The sequence below is a fragment of the Epinephelus fuscoguttatus genome, linkage group LG2 (assembly GCF_011397635.1).
Source record: "Epinephelus fuscoguttatus linkage group LG2, E.fuscoguttatus.final_Chr_v1".
NCBI classification, from domain to species: domain Eukaryota; kingdom Metazoa; phylum Chordata; class Actinopteri; order Perciformes; family Serranidae; genus Epinephelus; species Epinephelus fuscoguttatus.
In genome coordinates, this window is record NC_064753.1 from 41,983,953 (window position 1) to 42,003,733 (window position 19,781).

Here is a 19,781-nt window from a genome sequence, read left to right on the forward strand (position 1 = left end):
CCAAGCAGAAAGCTTAAACATCATTACAACAATACAAGCAGACATGTACAACTGTTACACGCCATAAATGAGGAAGCACAACATCCAGTTAAAGTACAGTTATAATACATAAACTTGTACAATTTTCTGAAACGATTTCAGTGAAAATTTGATGAGCATTTACATCGAGTGCTATGTTCTTGTTCCTTTAAGGTTAACTTAAATTCCTCATAGTAATCAGCTCCTAAAATGACAGGTCCCTCTGTATTTTAATTCAGGAAGAGTGTAGGTTTTCACCTCAATACAATGGAGCATTTCTTTTTTTGAAGCAATGTCTCTGCCCCTCCTGTGATCAGTTTTCATCTAAAGTATTTTTCCCAAAGAAATAGTCCCCATCAGTCTCTCCGGTGTCCTAATAGAGACAGTTTTTAATGTTTGTAGCATGGCAAATTAAATTCAGTTCACCCTCTGATGGACTTTGAAATTCAAAAACATACATCAGAACGTAACAACAGCGAAAAAACAGTTAGAGAGTTATTTAAGTAAACAGTTATTGGACAGACAGCTAATTACAAATTCTATTAATTGGTTCATTGTGTCTATATCTATAGCTATACTATATTCAGTGCCATGTTCTGTCTTTGGGTTTTGGACTGTTGGTCAGGAAGAACAAGCAATGTCAAGACGTCACGTTCAATCTTTAGAAATGTTGCCAATTTCTTTAATGTTTTTTATTTATTTTACCAACGAAATTATTAATTAAAAATTGAGAGCTGACTTGATAACAAAAACAATCATTAGTTGCAGCTCTAGACTTTTAAAAGCCATCTTAAATGCAGACCAAGATCAAGTCAGCCTCTATTTGTTTTTCATCCATGAGTCCAACAACAGACAACATGACTGATTACACCACATTTAGTATCTGCATTGTTTTTCTCAAATCTCCACCCCCCTCCTTTATTTTTCCTCTCCACTCCTCTGGCCCTTAGAGACACGAACACCCCCCCTTACCACCTCCTCGGCTTGGGGGTATGCTTCCCGATCTACCCTGCTGCCCTCCCCCTTCCCTCCCTTCCTCCCACCTTTCGCAGACAGACCCAACCTCCAGCCAGGAGGGTAAAGCATGTGGAGCTGAGGAGAGCGGCTGCATACCAACACTGAGCTCCCACAGGCTAACACACACACACACACACACACACAGTCAGGCTGCACATGGACACATAATCTTTACACGGAGAGTTCACTGAGACTGCTCACTCACTTCTGATATCATCATGATCAAACACGCTCTCACCTGGTGATATTACTCACGTAGCAGCAGATTACGCACACAGCTTCCGACCTGATAACAGACAGTAGCCAGACGGTTGAAAACGAACACCTTTGCTTTGGAGATTGTTATCAACACGGATCAACCTACACCTGGACTTGTTTATTTTGCTTTGGACTAACTGTGTTACCATGTATGAGGCAGAAAGGTACGTCACAGTGTTTCAGACTATCTAGACAAATATCCAAAGCTGCAGAGGGGATTGTTTGTTTTTTTTCCCCAGAGCGTGACATTTTGTGAATTTCCTCCTGTCAGTAGCACAGTGCGTGCAGTCTTAGTACGTCAAATATTTCTGCAGTTTCATTTACTCAAGAACTTTTGCTTCTTTCAGTTGCATGGCTGTGTAAACTCCACCTGGCTGCTTGGTTTCAGCCTGTAAACTGTCTTGTTTGGACACGTTTCTGCTGCCTCAGAAGGTTACAGGTTAACAAGCATCTGAAACAGGAGGACAGGGAGGCTCAGTTACTCATTAGTGTGAAGGATTAATATGTGTGTGTGACTGCCCGGCCATCTTCAAGGTGACTTTGCTTTGGGATGATGGATGCTTCCCATAAAGGACAGCTTGCCCCCCTCAGAGTGGGTCCTCTGTCTGAGGAGGATCCCACCATTCGTCACCTGTCTTCATTGTCTCTTGTGACTGTAACAATATGCTTCACAACAAGTCAGTAACGGGTGGTCCATGGATCATTTGATTTAACTTTGGTGGTGGTCATCTTTGCCCAATTTATCAATATGATCCCCCAAAACAATTCCAAATACTTGACATAGTACCTTAAAAACAAGTAGTAGCTACAGCATGAGACATTAAATTTAGCTCTTTGGCGCATGGTAACAAAATGCTGAATCTCCATGTTCAGTTTGGACCCTTGGTAATGGTTAGCAGACGGCTGCCAGATGACCCGAGAGAGTAGCCACAGCCTTTATACTGCAATTATGTTCTGGTGAGAAAGTGCAACATCTGGTACTTTCAGGTTTGCTTCTAAAACAGTATTCACATGCTGCTGGGTGTGACAAATCAGTCCCAGTCTGCATCATATCTGTTTTCAGTCCCTCCAGGATTTCACAGGCTTTTTTGGGAGAGATTGTTGCAGCCTAAAATGCCTGATTTCACAGCAGCTTTTCTATAAAATTGCAATGTGTGTTAATGTTTTAGGTTCTTTTTGCAATGAAAGTGCAGGAGCACGTGAAATTGTGGCAATTTTTTGTGCAAAGTTGATCAAAAGCCAAAGGCACCTTATTCCAGTGAGGATAAAATCGCATTAATCTAATTTACCTTGATTCTGTCAGCATGTGCAGTAGATCTGGATGCAAAAGCTTCCTTCTTGGTGATTTGTTTTGTCTAATGACAACGCTCCAGCCATTCTCTGGGTCTGTTTTGTGTTAGAAAAGTGTTTGTCAGTCAATGATTTTGGTTAATGTTCCACCACAATGTCACACACAGTGCAAAACAATTTACCGCTGCTTTCGTGCAGAACATCAGGAAACTGCCTTGCACGGTCTTTAGCAGTAATTTTTGTTGGTAAATGTGAGACATTTGTGTTGCACACGTCTGCAGCTTCACAACCAGAAACAAGGAAATTAGTTTGGCGATGTATGCAGGGGACTGCTTTGATTGAAAACTGAAATTTGTGGAAAAGTTGTGGTGATTTGAAAAAAACTGGAAAGTCGTGCTGAATATACCAGGATTGGTTGAATTTGCATGCGTCAAAACATCCCGAAGGGGCTTTGTTTGATATCACCACAGTGAATTATCACCCATTGCTGCAGTTCCCCTCAACTCTGCAGAGCATTTTAGCCTCTTTCAGCCTGTTGTTTTTGTTCATCAGACTGCAAACTCAGCTCATTTCCAGCAGAAGCTGTGCTGAGTGAAACAAAAGCTGGTGAAGAAATTAAACATTTAGCAGTTGAAAGGGAAGTAAATAGAGACCAAATGAAAGGAGAGTGAATATAAAATATCTTATGGATACAATGAGTCTAAATTAATCCTTATGTCTCCTTGATCTGCTCGATGTGTGAGGATAGCATATTCATAATAATCACTTAAATATGCCGTTGTTGTGTTTTCAGTTTTTTTTTATGCCGCCAAGTGGCCAAAAAAACTCCACAGTCATTGCAACTTTAAAGACAATTTATTCATAATCGTAGTTGCAGCTGTACTTATCCTAAAGGCTGCAGCTTGTTCAGCATCTGCACAGGTTTGGTCTGGTTGCCGTTAAGTCTCTGTCTCGCAGCTCAGATGTTGATTGAGTTTGACTACAGGTTACACAAAGGAGCTCTGTCTATCGGAAACACTGTACTCTGTGTATACAGTATATATAGGCATACATGTGTGTTTGTGTGTGTGTGCTGGGTTGCCTCTTACTGAGATCCACGCAGAGATAACACAGAAAATGTTTTAGTGGTCAAACTCTTGCTGGGGCTTATTTTTCTACTCGCTCAACTGCAGAAACTGAATCATCGCAGTCTTACACAGAAAGCATTCACCGCTCTGAACGGTCCAGCCTCGACTTTAAATCAGCAAACATTTCATTAAATTACACCTGGGTTAAATGAGTCAATATTTAGTTCCATTAGGAACCTCCTCCACGGGTAAATATTTGGGGAATTAGTCTGTGTTGTTTTAGTTTGAATGGGAATGTTTGTGTAAGTGTTCAGGGCCTCGGCATCAGCTTCAGACTGAAACTGCTGCTAACGGTCAGACTGAGATCCCAACAACCAATAAATCAGGTCCATACAAATGTAATTTTCCACTATGGAATGAAATGATTGGCCTATGTAACCTGCACTTACATATGCAGTGTATTTTTAGCTTCTCTTAATGTTCAGCCACTCAGTCAATCATAATATCCCAGCCCGCAGTAGACGATGGACTCTGTGGGTGATGAATGATGATGTCCTTATTGTGGGAATAAAGAACAGACTCATCCTCTGTCTACTGAGCTGCCACTTCTCTTACAGACCACTGTTGTTTCCCACTGGCCACATGAGAGAAATGTGTCTTCAGTCTGATAGTTTGCTGTCCTCACTGTTTGTATGTGAGCTCTGTGCGAACCATTTGGCCCTGATTGATGAACTTTGCTCCGGTCAGGGAAGCTAGATAGATGTGGTCTCCTCCTCCTGTTATATACTGTACACAACAAAAGCAGTTCTGAGAAGAATAAAAGGGAGAGTGTATTAATGTAGGCCGAAGTCTTAGACAAAGTGTGGTGCAGTCACAACTTCAAATCATCCTCTCTGAGCCCTTTAATCATGTGCCTTAGATGCTTTATGGTGACAATATCTAATGTGCTTTGTTGTGTTTTGCAGCTATATGACTGACGGAGGTTTGGGTCTGTACACACGGCGCCTGAACCGCATGCCCGATAGCATGGCCGCCGTCCGAGAGACGCTCCATCGAAACACGTCGTCAGGACAGGGAGATGCTGACAGGTAAGTCAAAAAACACCTCTGAAATCTCTTTGAAATTATCCGTTTGTGATGTTCTGTTCATTCCACAAGTCATTTTATGATTTGGTGCTTTAGTTTCATTTTGGAGTAACTAGTTTCCCTCAGCTTGTTTTGTCCACCTCCACTGATTCCAGTCAATTCACATTTGTTTAATTCTTTCGTAATGCAAAGAAGTAACAAGCAAACATGTTTCAGTTGATGCCTGTCTCAGTGTGCAGGCTGTGTGCGCCAAAGATGCAGCAGATATCAGTTTTTTAAGTTTTTACTTGAAGTGTGAACCAGTTTACCTTCCTTTGGAATTACAGTTTTGGCCATTTTAATGCACCAGGTAAACAAGGGGTGAGAATGGTGATCTTTCAACGTATTGGACTATTTTCACTTGGACTACTTACGCTTTTATATGCCTCTTATATAACATGCTGAACTTTGTGTTTATCCAGTTAGGCTTCTACAGTAAGGGCCTTTTCATAGTCGACGCACCCAGTGAGCAAGTGACGCGAGCAACGCCCTTCCTTTCATAGTCAACACATTGAACGCAAACGACTTAGGTGACACTTGAAATGCAATACATCGCTCGCGCAATAGGGGGTAGCAGAGTCACCGGTACATTCCAGCTAGCTAGTACTGCTATTTTATTAGAGTGCAGGGCAATAGAACTATCATATAAATGGGGGTGTGCCCGTACAAGTTCGCAAAGTTTTTCCTCCTCGCCCGCCATATTTCATACCTGCTTCTTCTGTGAATAACAAAAAGTGGTTAATTTCAAGTGCATCGCTTGCATTATCACCGCTGCTGGCAAAGCATGGTATTACACACCTCGCTGCGTCACGTATCAAAAAAATGGACAACACATTTTGAGATGGAAGCACAGATCATGGCGGCCAATGCGTCTCAATGCATCCCAATGCGTCCGCATCTGCGTGCCTTTGCGTCGACTATGAAATGGCCCTAAGTATAGTTGGTAGATATATCTGATGGTTGTTGTACTTCCTGGACTGTTAACTGCTTCCATCAGAGCAAAATGAAAAATAATTTCATCACACTGGATATGCTGTGTAAGTATGTCATCTGGAAGTGTCCTAAAAGTTAAAGTACTGTTCGGTCTTCTTTTGGTGTCTTTTGGTCAGATAAAAAGTGCTGTGTAAAGACATCACCGTGGGCTCTGGAAAATTGCAGGGCTTTTTTTTTTTTCTGGATTTATAGACAAAACGATAACAGCTGAAATACAATCATATCCTGTCTAATGTATAATCTCTTAAAAAATGTTCTCTCTGTTTCACAGTATGATATTGTACAAGGTTTGCTCAGACTTGCACCACTTCACGTGGCAATGTGATGTGAATGAGGTTTGTGCAGCACTGATCCTAAATATTGGAGAGCAGCAGTGAGACACATGTATCTCTGTCCGTATTATCAGGATATATTGGCCACAGCATGTAGGAAAGTGAGAAGATTGAATATTTGTGTATCTGTGGGACTTTCCAGAGCGTCCCGTGTCAGTGTGAGCGATTCAGTGTGATGCTGCAGTCTTTGTCCTGTCACAGAGATGGAGAGGGATTTGGTTCCTGGCTAATTGACAGACGGAAATGGATGAAGGCCAAGCAGAGTCCCGCCATGCTGCAAGAGGAGGATGGGGGGTAGACAGAAAGATAGAGAGTAGAGGGGGAGGGAATAAGAAGGATATGAAGATGGACTGCAGAATGGATAGAGAGGGATAGAAAAATAAATGAATGAGGGGTAAACTGGGTGAGACAAAGGACTGACTGGTCGCCTCAATTTATATCCATCAACATGTGATCTTTTATTTAACAGAAATATAACATTTTTATGTCTTTTAGGACGGCAATTTTGACATTTGACATTTTAAACAAAGCTTTACAGGCTTACATCAGCCTTAAAGTGGGTACACACAGAGACGTGCTGGTGTGCATTGTTGACATCTTGAGTGCCTTAAGCTGCCTTTTCCGTAAATCCTCAGGTGTGGCTAATTTCCTGTCCTCCAGACTTTTGACCTTTGCCCTCTTGATGCCTTTTACCCCGCACACACACACCCTCAGTCTTCCACATTAAACTCCCCCAGCCCTTAGGTGGGGCTTTACACAAACTGTCCCTCTCCTCACCTTTCCTCTCTCCCTTTCCTCCTCTCTTCCCATCCAGGACTGTCTCTCCTCTCATCTTTCATTTTCCTCTTGCTTGTTATGATTAGAGACCGTAGTGAGTCAAAGAAACTGGAAACCAATTAAATGATAAAAAGTTGGGGGATTCCTCTTCTTTCCTGTTTGATTTTGTGCTTTCATGTCTCTCTGCGAGGTTTAATCGACCAAGTCAGCAGATGTTATGTTTCTCCCTGAACTTCATTTCTCATGATCTTCAGTCAGCTTCATTACTGCTTTCATAAGATTAGAGAGAAGGGTGAGAAGAGAGTTTTAAAATTAAGAGCGGATGAGGTGACTCCCCCCTCCAGACCACACCTCCTCTCCCCCCTGAAGGAATGTCTGATAAATGTGCTTACTGCTTTTAGTTTGGGATTAATTAGCAGAGGTGGAGAAGTGGCAGATAAAATGCATTAGCATAACAAGCGGAAAAGCCAGAGGAGCTGGAGGGTGAACGAGGGTGACTGGTGTTCTGTTGTAAAAGATGAGACTAATTTAATACGTGAGAGGGGGGTTAATGGTGCAGTTTGGGCAGGTGAGGGAGGGTGAGCATCTTTTTCCAACATTTTGTGGTTTGTGAGTGTCACAGTGGAAGATCTGAGCTCAGAGGTGTGTGCGGTCTGTATTTGCTCACTGGGTGTGTGACCCATCTATAAACCTGCTATAGTTCAAATGCCTCCTTTTACATCCTCTGGTTTGTGATGCAGCAGAGCCTCTCAGAGCTGGTGGGGAAGTGGGGGTGGGGGAAAGGTGTTGGGTGTCACTGTGGCATTAGGGTAAAAACCTCATGACCCCTGGAAGAGGAGGTCACGAGCTTCAAAGGGTCGGGGTTCACAGTTAGGAGCGTTCCTAACACTGTTAAACCTTCACACTAAATCTTCCACATCAGAACAAACCTGCACTAATGAGGAGCGTAAAGGATGCAAGTAGAAAAACACAGCAGTGAACTGCTTATTCAGATAATAAGAAACCAATTAAAGGACATATCATCTCATCATCTGAGTTGGGGACTGATGTGACTGCTGGAAGTTATCACTGCAGCTGATCTGTTAGAGGTGCAAGAACTAGTTTTACCAACTGTCAAATGTATGCAAAGCAGTGAGTGGAAGCCAGCAGAGGATCACACTGACTCACGGGACAACAGGACCTGTGAGGCTGAGTAAACAGGCAGAGACAATAGAGGATTCTGTGTATGTGTGAATGTGTGTGCGAGCATGCTTATCCCTGTCATTTATCTCCGCGGCCAGAGAAAGAGGAAGCAATCTATAACCGTCTGTCCTCTGATTTGAATTCTCTTTGTTAAAGCAGACAAAAGGAGATGTCTTTGTGGTGTGAAACCGCTGTAGCTGCGTGGCAGCGTGTTAGCACCCCCTCTTGCTGAGGCGTTGAAGATATCATTTCTCTTTTCCAAATGAGAGCGTGACACAAAGAAAGCAGAGCTCCACATAAACCACTCAGTTTTTCATATGTGGCTGGGCGATAAAGGATCCTACTAATCTTTTAGACATTTGTGCAAATGTGTCTTTTCTTCCTCTCTCTATTTTTTCACTGGTATAGTCAGCAATGGCAGTCTTTATTTTGTATGATCAACATGAAGCACTGAAAACATGGTTGATGTGAAAAATTAACACACAAACTCAAGGTGATCAACGAAATCATGTGAAAGCTATATAAAAAAGACTTCTACTCACAAATAAAAGCACTGTAATAACCCTTTGTACCACCAAAATTGCATATATGCAGGTTTTTAAACGCAGCAAAATGTGCTAAAATAGGCAGTAGCTACCTCTACCATTGTCAGTATACCAGGGCCGTGTCGTAGCACTGCAGTCTACGAGTATGCCTTTTTGTTTGTTTTTCTTACTAGTGTATCACATTTGGCATCTGGAACCCACTGGGAAACAATTTAGTAAACAGTCTTTCAAAGTTGGTGCCGAATTTGCAGAGATGGATGTTTTGTGGCAGTGCGTCATTGCATTGCGTCAAAAAAGTGGTGAAAATTTGCACGCTTGTCTGGCTGTCATAATTCCATCACTGCTGATTGGGACCGATCCGAGCTGGAGCCGATAAATACCCCTGACTTCTGCGAAGTAGGGCTGCCCGCTTATAGTCGACCAAATGTTAGTCGACCAGAAAGGTCATTAGCAGGCAAGATTTCATTGGTTGCTTCGTCATAAAAAAAAGTGGGGCAGCCTTACTGCAGAGTCATTTTTCCCGGGAATGAATGCTGTTAAAACTGTTCCGATAAAAATAAAAGTCAGAAGTTAGTGGTTGTTTGTGAGTTTTTTGTCCAGTGGGTAAGGGGCTTTACAAAGGCTGGTCTTGTCATTTAAAGGCCGATTGGCATCATTATCAGAAGGTCTGACAGTCAGCATTTTTGACATGAGAGGTTTTGTATCAACATAAGACACCTAACTGGGCTCCAAAGAATCCAGATAATCTGTACTTGAGCTGAAGTTACAAGAGATTAAAGTGGAAATAGACAAGTTTTGTGCTTTAATATAACACTATGAAGTAACTGTTGAATGTACAGTGTTATAGCTATAGAGTAAAGACACCATCTGTGTTAAGACTGGTTCCCCATAAGCCTCACTCAGGTACGATCTCCCAGGAAAATAAAGGCTTGGATTACGGCACAAAGGGAGTGTGTCGACCATCGTGCGACCAAAACAGGGAGATGATAGTTGTGTTTTCCTCAGTAGCTATCCCTACTTACCAAAGAGTATCAATGTTAGATCTTTGCAGTTACTATCCCCAGTGGTGGAAATGGTGGCCGGTGAAACAACCAGAGTAACCCTGGAAACTGTGGTAGCTGCTAGGCTCCGAGGAAAACAGAAAGCGATCCGGTTGTCTTTGCGACAGCGGCGCCAACCAACAAAACCACTTGGAAACGCTAGAGGGGGAAAGTTGGACAGTTGACTGTTTCCACTTCTAAAAAAGATGAATTACTTGATTTCATGACACATTCTTTTTATGGTAAAGACAGACACACTGCATTGGCAAAGACCAACAGAGAAATAACCAACAAGGAGCTACTGTTCTACTGGCATCATGTGATGCTCCTTACTCTATAAACACCATGACACTGCTGTTGATACACCTTCCATCTGCAGGTGCCTGTTCAAACACACTTAGACATCACTCACTCTAATACCTTTCACTGTTCTTCTAATTATCTTTTAATTGTAGATTTAATGCCTCTTTATAAAGCACTTTGAATTGCTGTGGTGTTTCAAAGGCACTTTATAAATAAACTTGAGTAAACCTGCCATGCCTTGCCTTTGTGGTGCTAAGCCTTTAAACACCAGTCTTTTCAAACCATTAACACTGCATATAAAAGCCCAGCCTCTTCATTTAGTTCAATCATCCTCTGGCAACAAAAACAAAAAACTGAATCGTGTTCAATTTTTACCGCAATGTGACATCATTCAGCAGCCTGCTGCAATCCAGCTAATCACATACATTCAGTCCCAAATTCCTGATTTGATCCATCTGATCCTGAATTATGTAACTCTACGATCTGACATACTCAAACTGGCCTTCCTTGATTGTATTTTACTTTCTTACTGGTATTTTAGTCCCATGATAAAGCAAATTCTCAGGGCAGATAATTCAAATATGATTTTGTACTCTGGAAATTGCTTAAAATTTGAGCAGTAATTATCTCCACCATATATTTTAACACATGTAACTGATGCAGCTGCGCTGTAGATGCCTCATGTTAGTTACTTCATGGTTAAAATCCGTGTACTTCCTTAAAAGTTGACATGATCCTGATACATGTTGAAATTATTTTGTCTGCCCCCATTATGTGGAGTCACTGCAGTAAACCACATGGATGGATGATAAGATTTCAAATTATCTTTGTTAGTTTCCTCAGGAGACTTTAATCCCACCTGCAACAGAACAGAAACAAGTTGCTACTTACATGTCAAACCACTCTCACACACACACACACACACACACACACACACACACACACACACACACACATTGGAGGCACACTTTCTGTAACACACATGCCCCAAGCTCCAATATGTATCCTCTCCTGTCTAGACTTGAGCAGGTTCCCTGTTGGCCTCAGGTAAAGGAAGAGAGAGCTTCTTCTGCTCAGCTACCCAAAACACCTGGCACTCCACCTGTCTCGCCCTCTACCTGTCTGTCTCTCCGCCTGTCCTCTGTAACCCCACCTCCACCTGCTCCCCCGGTGAAGGAGAGTGAATGTTGTGGTTTGCCTCCAGGCTTTCTCTGTAATAATAATCACTCCCCTCCCTCTGTTCCTCGCTCGTTTCATGAGCCAGCGATCTTGTTCCCCAAAGAACCAGCAGTCTATTTGTATGGTAATCACAGACACACCGAAACACAGCTTCATCTGCACCTTAACCCCCCGAACTTTCCTATAATTGTTGCACCCAGTCCTGCTCTTCTTGGAGACAACGTCAACCTGTCAGTGCTGATTACAGCTGCTGCTTCAGGACTCTAACACTAACTCTGCAGCGTCTGGTGTGTGTCTGTTGAGTCTCGGCTCCTCTCTCCAGGAGTGTTTGGTTAATAATGGCAGAGGGGAGTAGGGTGAGTCACTGTTGGGTTACCAAGACCAATGGCACCATGCAGGGAAATGATGATCACACATCTAAACCATCCGTGGTTGTCAGATAGTGCAGTTTGCATGATCTTCTCCTGATATTTTTCCATTTTGAAACATGAAAAGTTGCAGATTGGAGTAAGGTTGATGAAACTCTTTTACTTCAGGTTTGAAAGGACAGTAGATGTCCATTTAGTCCTTTGCATGCTGGCCATGTTGAAATTGTGGTACAGCCAAAAACTTGGCTGCAGTGTTAGTTAACAGACCGTGATAACCCAGCACTATTACACTGAGAGCTTCCTGCATGCTTAAAGGAACAATGTGTAATATTCAGGGAGATTTAATGGCATCCTGCGGTGAGGATTGCAACCAGCTGAAACTACTTCCAGTTAGTATTTCTTCAGTGTTTATTGTTCAGAATGTTTATAACAGAAGCCAAATTATCCACAGAGGTCTCTTCCTCTCCAGAACAAACAGATGCAATGATTCAAAGCAGTAAACACACTAAATGAAGCAGTTTCATGTTACAAGATAGTGGCTCTCATATGCTGCTCGGCATGACGGAGACAGGCCTGCTGATGCTTGCTCACCTTTTTTCTCTGCTAACTTAAGATCCACACGTTTAGGAGGTGTTTTTACTGCGAACCGAATTATCAGCAGAGGTCTCTTCCTCTCCAAAACAAATGGACGTGTTGATTTACACTGGTAGAATTGATGAATAAAGCAGTTTCAGATGTAAAAAAAATCATGTTTTTCTGACACTCTAGTTGCGATGGGGCTGCCCACTACTGTTGCTGATCAGCGTTGCCAGGTGGGAAATGTAGGATTATCGTACCAGACTAAAATGATCGTATTTTGAGGGAAATTATCGTACACCCGTCATTACCAAAATAAAAGGCTTACTGATGCGCTATAGGCAAATATAATCACTCTAGTGTTTCTAGTTTCTTCTTCTTCTTCTTCTTCTTCTTCTGTTTTGAATCTCATTCTCGCTCAACTTCCTGATGGGTTCCAGCGTCTCGTGGGGCGGACGCAGCTGACCATTCAGCCAATCGTGCTTGAGACAAACGTCACCTGTATCTCCAAACATGTCACATGGAAACAGATGCCTTCAGGGTTCACAAAAAAACTCCGGCATTACAACCACACATTCACAAAATGGTCAAATTAGCATACATTTTGCCTTTTTGGGGGGGGATTATTGATCGTACATCGTACAGAGGGCCAAATTATCGTACAAATACGATAATTAGTGTACACCTGTCAACGCTGTTGCCGATGCAAAAACGTGAATGGCCCTACCCACAGCCAGCGCTTGGTTTGTCTGTTCTGGGCTACTGTGGAAACATGTCAGTTCAACATGGTGATCTCCGTGGACGAGGACCTGGTCCTTTTGTAGATATTAATGGCTCATTCTAACACTTACACAATGATTCTCATTTTCAGGTGATTATACACTAAAGAAATCACTAATAGAAATCACTACTATTATATTCAAATTCTGCCAATATATTCCCTTAAATCCCACACACAGGACCTTTAAATGTGTTCCAGTTAATGGTGTGCATTCACAAGTCAGATATGAAAGTAATAATCTTATCTCCTTAAACTTGAAATGAACTCCAGTCTTACTGGAGCTAAAATTGTGCAGTCAGTGATTTAAAAGAATTGCAGTGATGTCTTTAAGTAGCATAGCAGACTGACACAATCTCCCTGAGATCTGGTCTTGTTGAGAAAAGAGAAAATTGACCTCTTTCTTTTGTAAATATAACCTCACATTCACTGAGAGGAGAGTGTGTTAAACATTGGTTCTGAGATACCCACCAGCCACACCTTTCCTTTGTCTGCTCTCGCCTTATCTTCTGCAATTACACACACATCCACTTATAATCACAACACACTTCATGCAACCAAACCCTATTCCACAGATATCCAGACTCTCCTGCAGCCTTTGACTCTCCTGGAATACTAAATACTATAAATGCCTCCCAGGCATGTTCATACTGAAAGCAGAGTTCTGCTGCGTCCCAGTGGTGTGTGTATGCGTGTGTGTGTGTTTGCGTGTGTCTGTTTGTAATGAAGTCAGTCCAGCGAGGCATTCTGAGGCACGCCGGAGCAGGCTGAGGCAGTCTGACCCACAATCTGTAGCAGTTTGATTCAAGATGTAAGGTCAAATGTGTTCCCAAGTTAATGGGCTGCTCCCACACACGCTCACATACCCCAGCTGCTGCAGAGCGCTGGTCCACCTACACAGCAGAAATGTCCATGTTAGTCATTTTAGACTTATTTGCTTTTTTAAAAAAGTTCTTCTGTGAACTTCGAATCACAAATTTGCACTGTTGATCAATAGGACAGTGTCTTGACAGCCCTGGCTTTTGACAGAATGACTAGCCGGAAAGTCTAAAATGGAGGAAGCTATCATATCACAGCTTGCACCATCAATTTGTGTTCAGCCTTCCTCTGCCGGAGTATAGACTGAGCAATAGTTGCAGAGAGTTTTGAGACAGGAAATATGTCTTTTCTTTTGTAAGAAAGTATGAGTTGTAATGGGTGCAGCATGTTTGGTAAGATGTAGATTGTCTTTCTAGCTTCACCACATATAGAATAAATTTGCTCTCCACATGTGGGAGGAGGTGTATTGGGGTTGAGCAGTACGTTCCTAAGAGAAATGATGGTTCCGTTGCCATGGATACCGTATCAGCAGACCATCGTCTTACTCCCCTGGGCTTTTAACAAGCACACCTGCCTCGCCTTAGGAAACACACACACACACACACACACACACACTTAGAGAAGAGGGTGGGGCTGTCACTCAGGTAAATAAGGGTTTTTCTCCCACACATTCTCCTTTTTATACCAAACATTGCAGCTCGAACATCCACTGTTCTCTCCTGATCTTTGTACTCACTGCTCCGTCATATTATTTGTTCAAGCTTGTTTCTGTTATCCTGTTTTTGTCCAGTTTATTTGCTTTATTACCCAACTGAAAGCAGTGAGATGGAGTAATGACCCACGCAGAGAAAGAAAGCTTGATATGCAACAGTTTGCGGACTGGATTCAAAAACCAGGGCGTCTTGATTGCAAAGTACAAGAGCCACAGCCACAGAGCCAGCTGTTTGCAAGGGGAAACACAGAGGTCAGAGACTCGGTCCAGCGTCTCTGGTCCAGTCTGAAATCTGAACCAAACCACCAGGAGGAAACAGTAGATGGAGAAAGTAGAGCAGAGGAGCAGAGCATGTTGGACTTTAATTCATCTGCAGTGAGCGGTTTGCGGAGCGCTCAGCGCAGGGTAAGTTTTAATCCCTCGTACCTCCCCTGACTGATATTTTACGTGAGGTTAGGTGTGGGTGGGAAGTCGAGGTGTCAGCAGGTTCATGCAGGTTGTGGCTTTGAAGTAACTGGATGAAGTCGATTATTCATGTTTGAACTGCAGGAAAAGCTTGGGGACAAAAGTCTGCATGCAAGAAAGGTTTAATGTCATGGACTCTAGAAATGTAACAGGTTACAGACCAACATCTTGGTAAGATTTTCTCCTTTGAGCCCCAAATGGTATCAGTCACATGGGAAAATGTGTGTTTTAGGTCTGATTTTAACCATTTAAGTCACAGTTTTCTGATTTATTTCACCTAAGATAGCTTTAAGGTTGGGGAAATCCTCTATTACCGTATATAATATTCTGTATCAGCTTATTACAGCTCTTCATAGCTGCTATATGAGGTTTACACAGAATCACATATTTTAATCTGACCCTCTAATGATACAAAATCCAAAATGCAGCCTGACGTATTTGGTGTCTTTGCAAACTTTGGGATCTCCACAAGAGATAGGAAGAGTTAATATTGATCCTAATAACTGTCCACACTGTCAGTAAACAGCCCAAGTTTTTTCATGTGGATTTATATTACTGAAAATCAGTGTATTCTGCTGATGTGCCCATATCTGCATATCATCTGTGGAAAAATAGAGCACATAGCAAAGTGGAATGAAAACAAGTGGCTGGATGTTAAGAGAGGAAACTCCTGAAAATGTTTTATTTCCTCAGAGCGGATCATCATCTGTTATCTGGACATGCTTTCAAAGAAGGTTTCAAACCAAATGAGAATAAAAGAGGACAGATTCTAGGAAAAGTTTGCCTTTGTGTCATAGCTGCACCTCGACATAACTGCTAATATTTCATTATTTGGCCCCAGGGATCCCATTATCCTGTTTTGTAGAGCTCAGATGTTGAGGCAGGAGTCACGGGGCTGTGTTTCATTCTAGCACTTAAGCGACAGTAGACTGGTATGTATGCAGTGAATGTTTAAGTAGTGCATTTGCACACATGTGACAAATTCCACACGTTTGTCCCAGTAGTCTTTTAAATTTCGCTTTTCATTGCGCGGGCAGATGCAGAAGCATGGTGGAGTCGTGTGCCTGTGTCCAGTGATGCGTGCCACATGAGTGAAGAGGTTTTACCGTGGATCCGGGTCAGTCGGTCGGATCTAAGGGAGTGTGTGTTTACACATCAAATAGAAGGCGAGATGGAAAGAGACGAGTCAAAGGAAATCTGTGTGAATGAGAGGCAACCAGGGAGATCTAAATGCTTTGATAAATTCTCTGAGTGCAGATAGCAAATGTTTTCCCAAAGACTGGAGACAATGGGACCAGACACGGGAGAGGGAGAGAGGAAAAGAGACATTCCTGAGTGCGTTGTCCAGTTCAGTCCTGTCATTTCTCGTCAGTGCAAGGACAGCTGTGTCATTTTTGTACCACACAGCTCCTGGTCTCCGGCCTGGAATGTGCTGGGTCCTGTCCTCTCTCAACGGCCCCTTCACTGCCTCCTTCACCCTCACTCTGCCCATTTAGTCCAAACTATTGTCTTTTGATTGAAAGATAAGTTTGAACTGGACCTTGAGTCCTGAATGTAGTCAGGTTTTAGATGTTTTTCAGTTGTGGAAAATAAAAACTTAATTTGAATTATACCAAAACATTTAAACAATCTCGCAGAGGTAGTAAAGACACCTGCAATTATATCATACTTAAGATCGAAATGCCAGCAGCTTGCATGTAATTACGTCTTCACACACTGATTTAAATTTTCTGACCCCAGAGGCAAAGAGCAGCTGCAAGCACAGATACTGATATGACAAACTCTTCTCTTTGACACAGTAAAACTGGCAAAGCAACTTCACCTTGTGTAATATTATTGCTTTCCATTCCTGCTCAAGTAGCCCAGTTTGCATATTCATTTCATGCTATTTTAAACACATATAATTCTGTTTTTTAGCAGGAAACTGCATTTTTCGCTGTCTGATAGTTGTGTGATTGCATTTTGTATTTTAAAAGCCTGTGTAGTATGTTTTAATGGTTATACTGCCTACTGGAAATTAGTACTAAACATAGGATATACTGTGATGACAAAGCAAAGGTCAGTTTTAAATGGCATTCGTTAACATTGACAAACAGCCGGCATGGTGAAAAATATATATGCATATACAAATGTTATGGATGAAATCAGTATCAAACTATAGTATGTTAACAATGGTAATTTTGACAACATGATTCTGTGAAATAATGAATATCGACTGAATATCGAACCTTAAAGCCACAGTGTGTAGGAATTTCTCCCATCTAACGTTGAAATCATATATTGCAATCAAACAGATCGTGCACTCTAATGCCTCACTCTTTCAAATGCGTATTGCAACAACGGTAGCCGCTGTGTACCAAAAACCTATGATAACATTGATGAAACCATGTTATCTGATACTTCATGGGGTATTCATTCAGGCTCCTAACAGCAGCTAACAGTGCCGCTAACAGCTATTAGCAGCCAGTGCCACTGTTAGTGCTGTTAGCTGTGATTGCGTTACCTTTCTCCTTCAGCAGCTCTCTCCACCTGGGAAAGGCTAACCAGATGTTGACCCTCGTTTTTTGAATTCGCCGGTCGCGTTGCCTTTTTGATTCCCTTTTGCGCTTTCTTGGCGACGAGGATTCTGTCTCCCATGATGCTGCATATGCATGATCCTGCATTATGCTCAAAGATTGTGACTTTGTTTAAAATTTGCCGGGGTAGTAGTGAAGCACCTCTTGCTCCTCTCCTTTGGCTTCTCAGTCACGCAGCGCTGGCCTGGCTCTCAATGAAAACGCAGAAGGCGGGGCTGTATGTCCCTTGCTGGCAAATGTATTCTCAAGATGGCGAAACGTTATGGAACCCCCCAGATGACTTACCTGCGCAATGTACAAACAAATCCAAAATTCTCCTTTTACAAGAATAAGTCAGATTATTGGTGGAGGTAATAGTACACCAGTGATGACATATTTATGAATGCAGACATTGATTTTTGCCAATAAACAACTGAAAATGTTACACAATGTCTTATCAGATTGTTGTTGAATTATTTCAAAACTTTGCCAATTTCAGACCTGATTTTATAGAAGAACAGCTCATAAACAGCTGCTTCTGTTTGGACAGCATTTGAATTTAGGAGGTTTGGCTTCTTTTGTCAAATAACACATTTGGTTTTGCAAAGAAACGTATTCATATCCCTCAAAGTAAGGCATCATATTGGTGCCGATGATCAGGTATTGTATAACTAAATACTGTATTATACACTTGTCTAAACAAGTTTCAGTCTATATCAAGCTCAAACCATCAAGATAAGATTCCACTGAAAATGTCTAAAGGATCATGTTGTGTTATTGTGGAGCACCATGAGAAGAAAAAGTTGTTTTTCAGGTTGTGGCATTATGCAAACCACATTTACTGGTAGGAATAAAGTGTTTTGCATGCTTGTGCTGGAGCTGATTAATGTGGGATAGAGCCACGACAGTAGCTCCCCTGTGCTGATGTTGTGTCTGAACAACATAAACAGAGCTCACCTGTCAACTGTGCCCACCCCCCTAACCCTGAGGGCTGTAAGTGAGAAAGACAGTTAAAATTCTCTGTCTGTCTGTCTGTCTGTCTGTGTGGACAGAGACAGAGATTTGGGGTGATATGATCCAGCTGCAGTGCGAGGACCAGTAGTCGCCCCTCAAACACAGGAAATCCCCTTACTTCTGCTTCACAGTTCTGTTGTGGCCGCATGTCTGTGTGTATATTTCTGCGGCACAGATCCTGTGTGCATATGCCAGCGTCCGACTGGTTTTTCAGGAGGGGGGGGGGGTTACTGTACTGCCGGGCCGAACAACCCATCGACCGACCACAGCCCTGAGGGACGCACACAAAAAAAGTTAAACAAACACAACCACAGCCTTTTTCTCAGGACACTTCCAGACACTCCTATTGGCTGACCCACATGGCAGCCTTGTTTTTTCATTGGTCCCCTTGCCTCCCCCACTCTGCTCTTCTCTTTGGAGGTTTCGCCTCTGAACTGTGACCCCTCTGGGAAAGCAAAAAGATTTCTAAAGGGACCCGGCGAGAGGCGAGGTTCCTCTCTGGAATGTCTTGATTTGGGTCACTCTTCCTATTCCACTACTGTCCTCTCTGACCAGTTTATAGGCCTTTTAGCCTCTCCAGTGAGCAAGAGAATGAAGTCGTGTGTCATGCTGGTGAATGGCAAGCTTGCTTACAGAGTTCATCTGAACATTCCAGCTGATTCAAAGGTCAGTTCACCCAAAATCCAAGCATGTTTCATTGCTGTGAAGAAACAAAATCCCATTCACCGCCATTGTATTACGGTGGAGAAAGAAATCTGAGAATCTAAATGGCAAGATACTGTAAGAGGTTTACAAAGAAAAAACTTTTTTTTGTGGTTTTGGTGAACTGACCCTGTGAAGGAGGAGTGTAGAGGGATTTAGTGGCATCTAGTGGTGAGGGTTGCAGATTGCAACCAGCTGAAACTTCTCTTGGTTAGAATTCCTTCAGTGTTCGTTGTGAAATAGGAGCTAAATTATTCACAGAGGTCTCCTCCTTTTCAAAACAAACAAATCAGTTGATTAAAACTGGAAAAACTCTGGTTACAGGTCGATGTTTTAAGACAAGATAAGACAAGATGATCCTTGATGCGTCCCACAGCGGGGAAATTCACAGCATTACAGCAGCAGGATGTAGGGATAGTGCAAACAGGAAGCATCAGTAGTAAATATAAATGGCTCATTCTAAGGTACAGAAAACACATCGATTCTTATTTTCAGGTCATTATACATTAAAGGAGACACACTTATATTTTGTCTCTGCTATTGTATCTTCCTAAATCCTACACACTAGAGGCACTTCACCTATTCTTCTCAGTGTGATGATCTATTAGTTGTCGGCCTTGCTGGCCTGTGTTTGGCACCGCTTCCTCCCGAGGGCAGCCAGCAGTTA

The 19,781-nt window shown here is 42.4% G+C and overlaps 1 protein-coding gene across 5 annotated transcripts in view; it reads left to right on the forward strand.

The window, feature by feature from the left end:
• The window catches only part of nav2a (neuron navigator 2a), a 139,887-nt gene that overhangs the window by 75,416 nt on the left and 44,690 nt on the right, over positions 1–19,781 (forward strand). For all 5 annotated transcript variants that reach the window (XM_049595156.1, XM_049595162.1, XM_049595169.1 and 2 more), the window contains one exon: positions 4,616–4,738. In XM_049595156.1, coding sequence (XP_049451113.1) covers positions 4,616–4,738 — 123 coding nt within the window. The remainder of the gene's footprint in view (positions 1–4,615; positions 4,739–19,781) is intronic.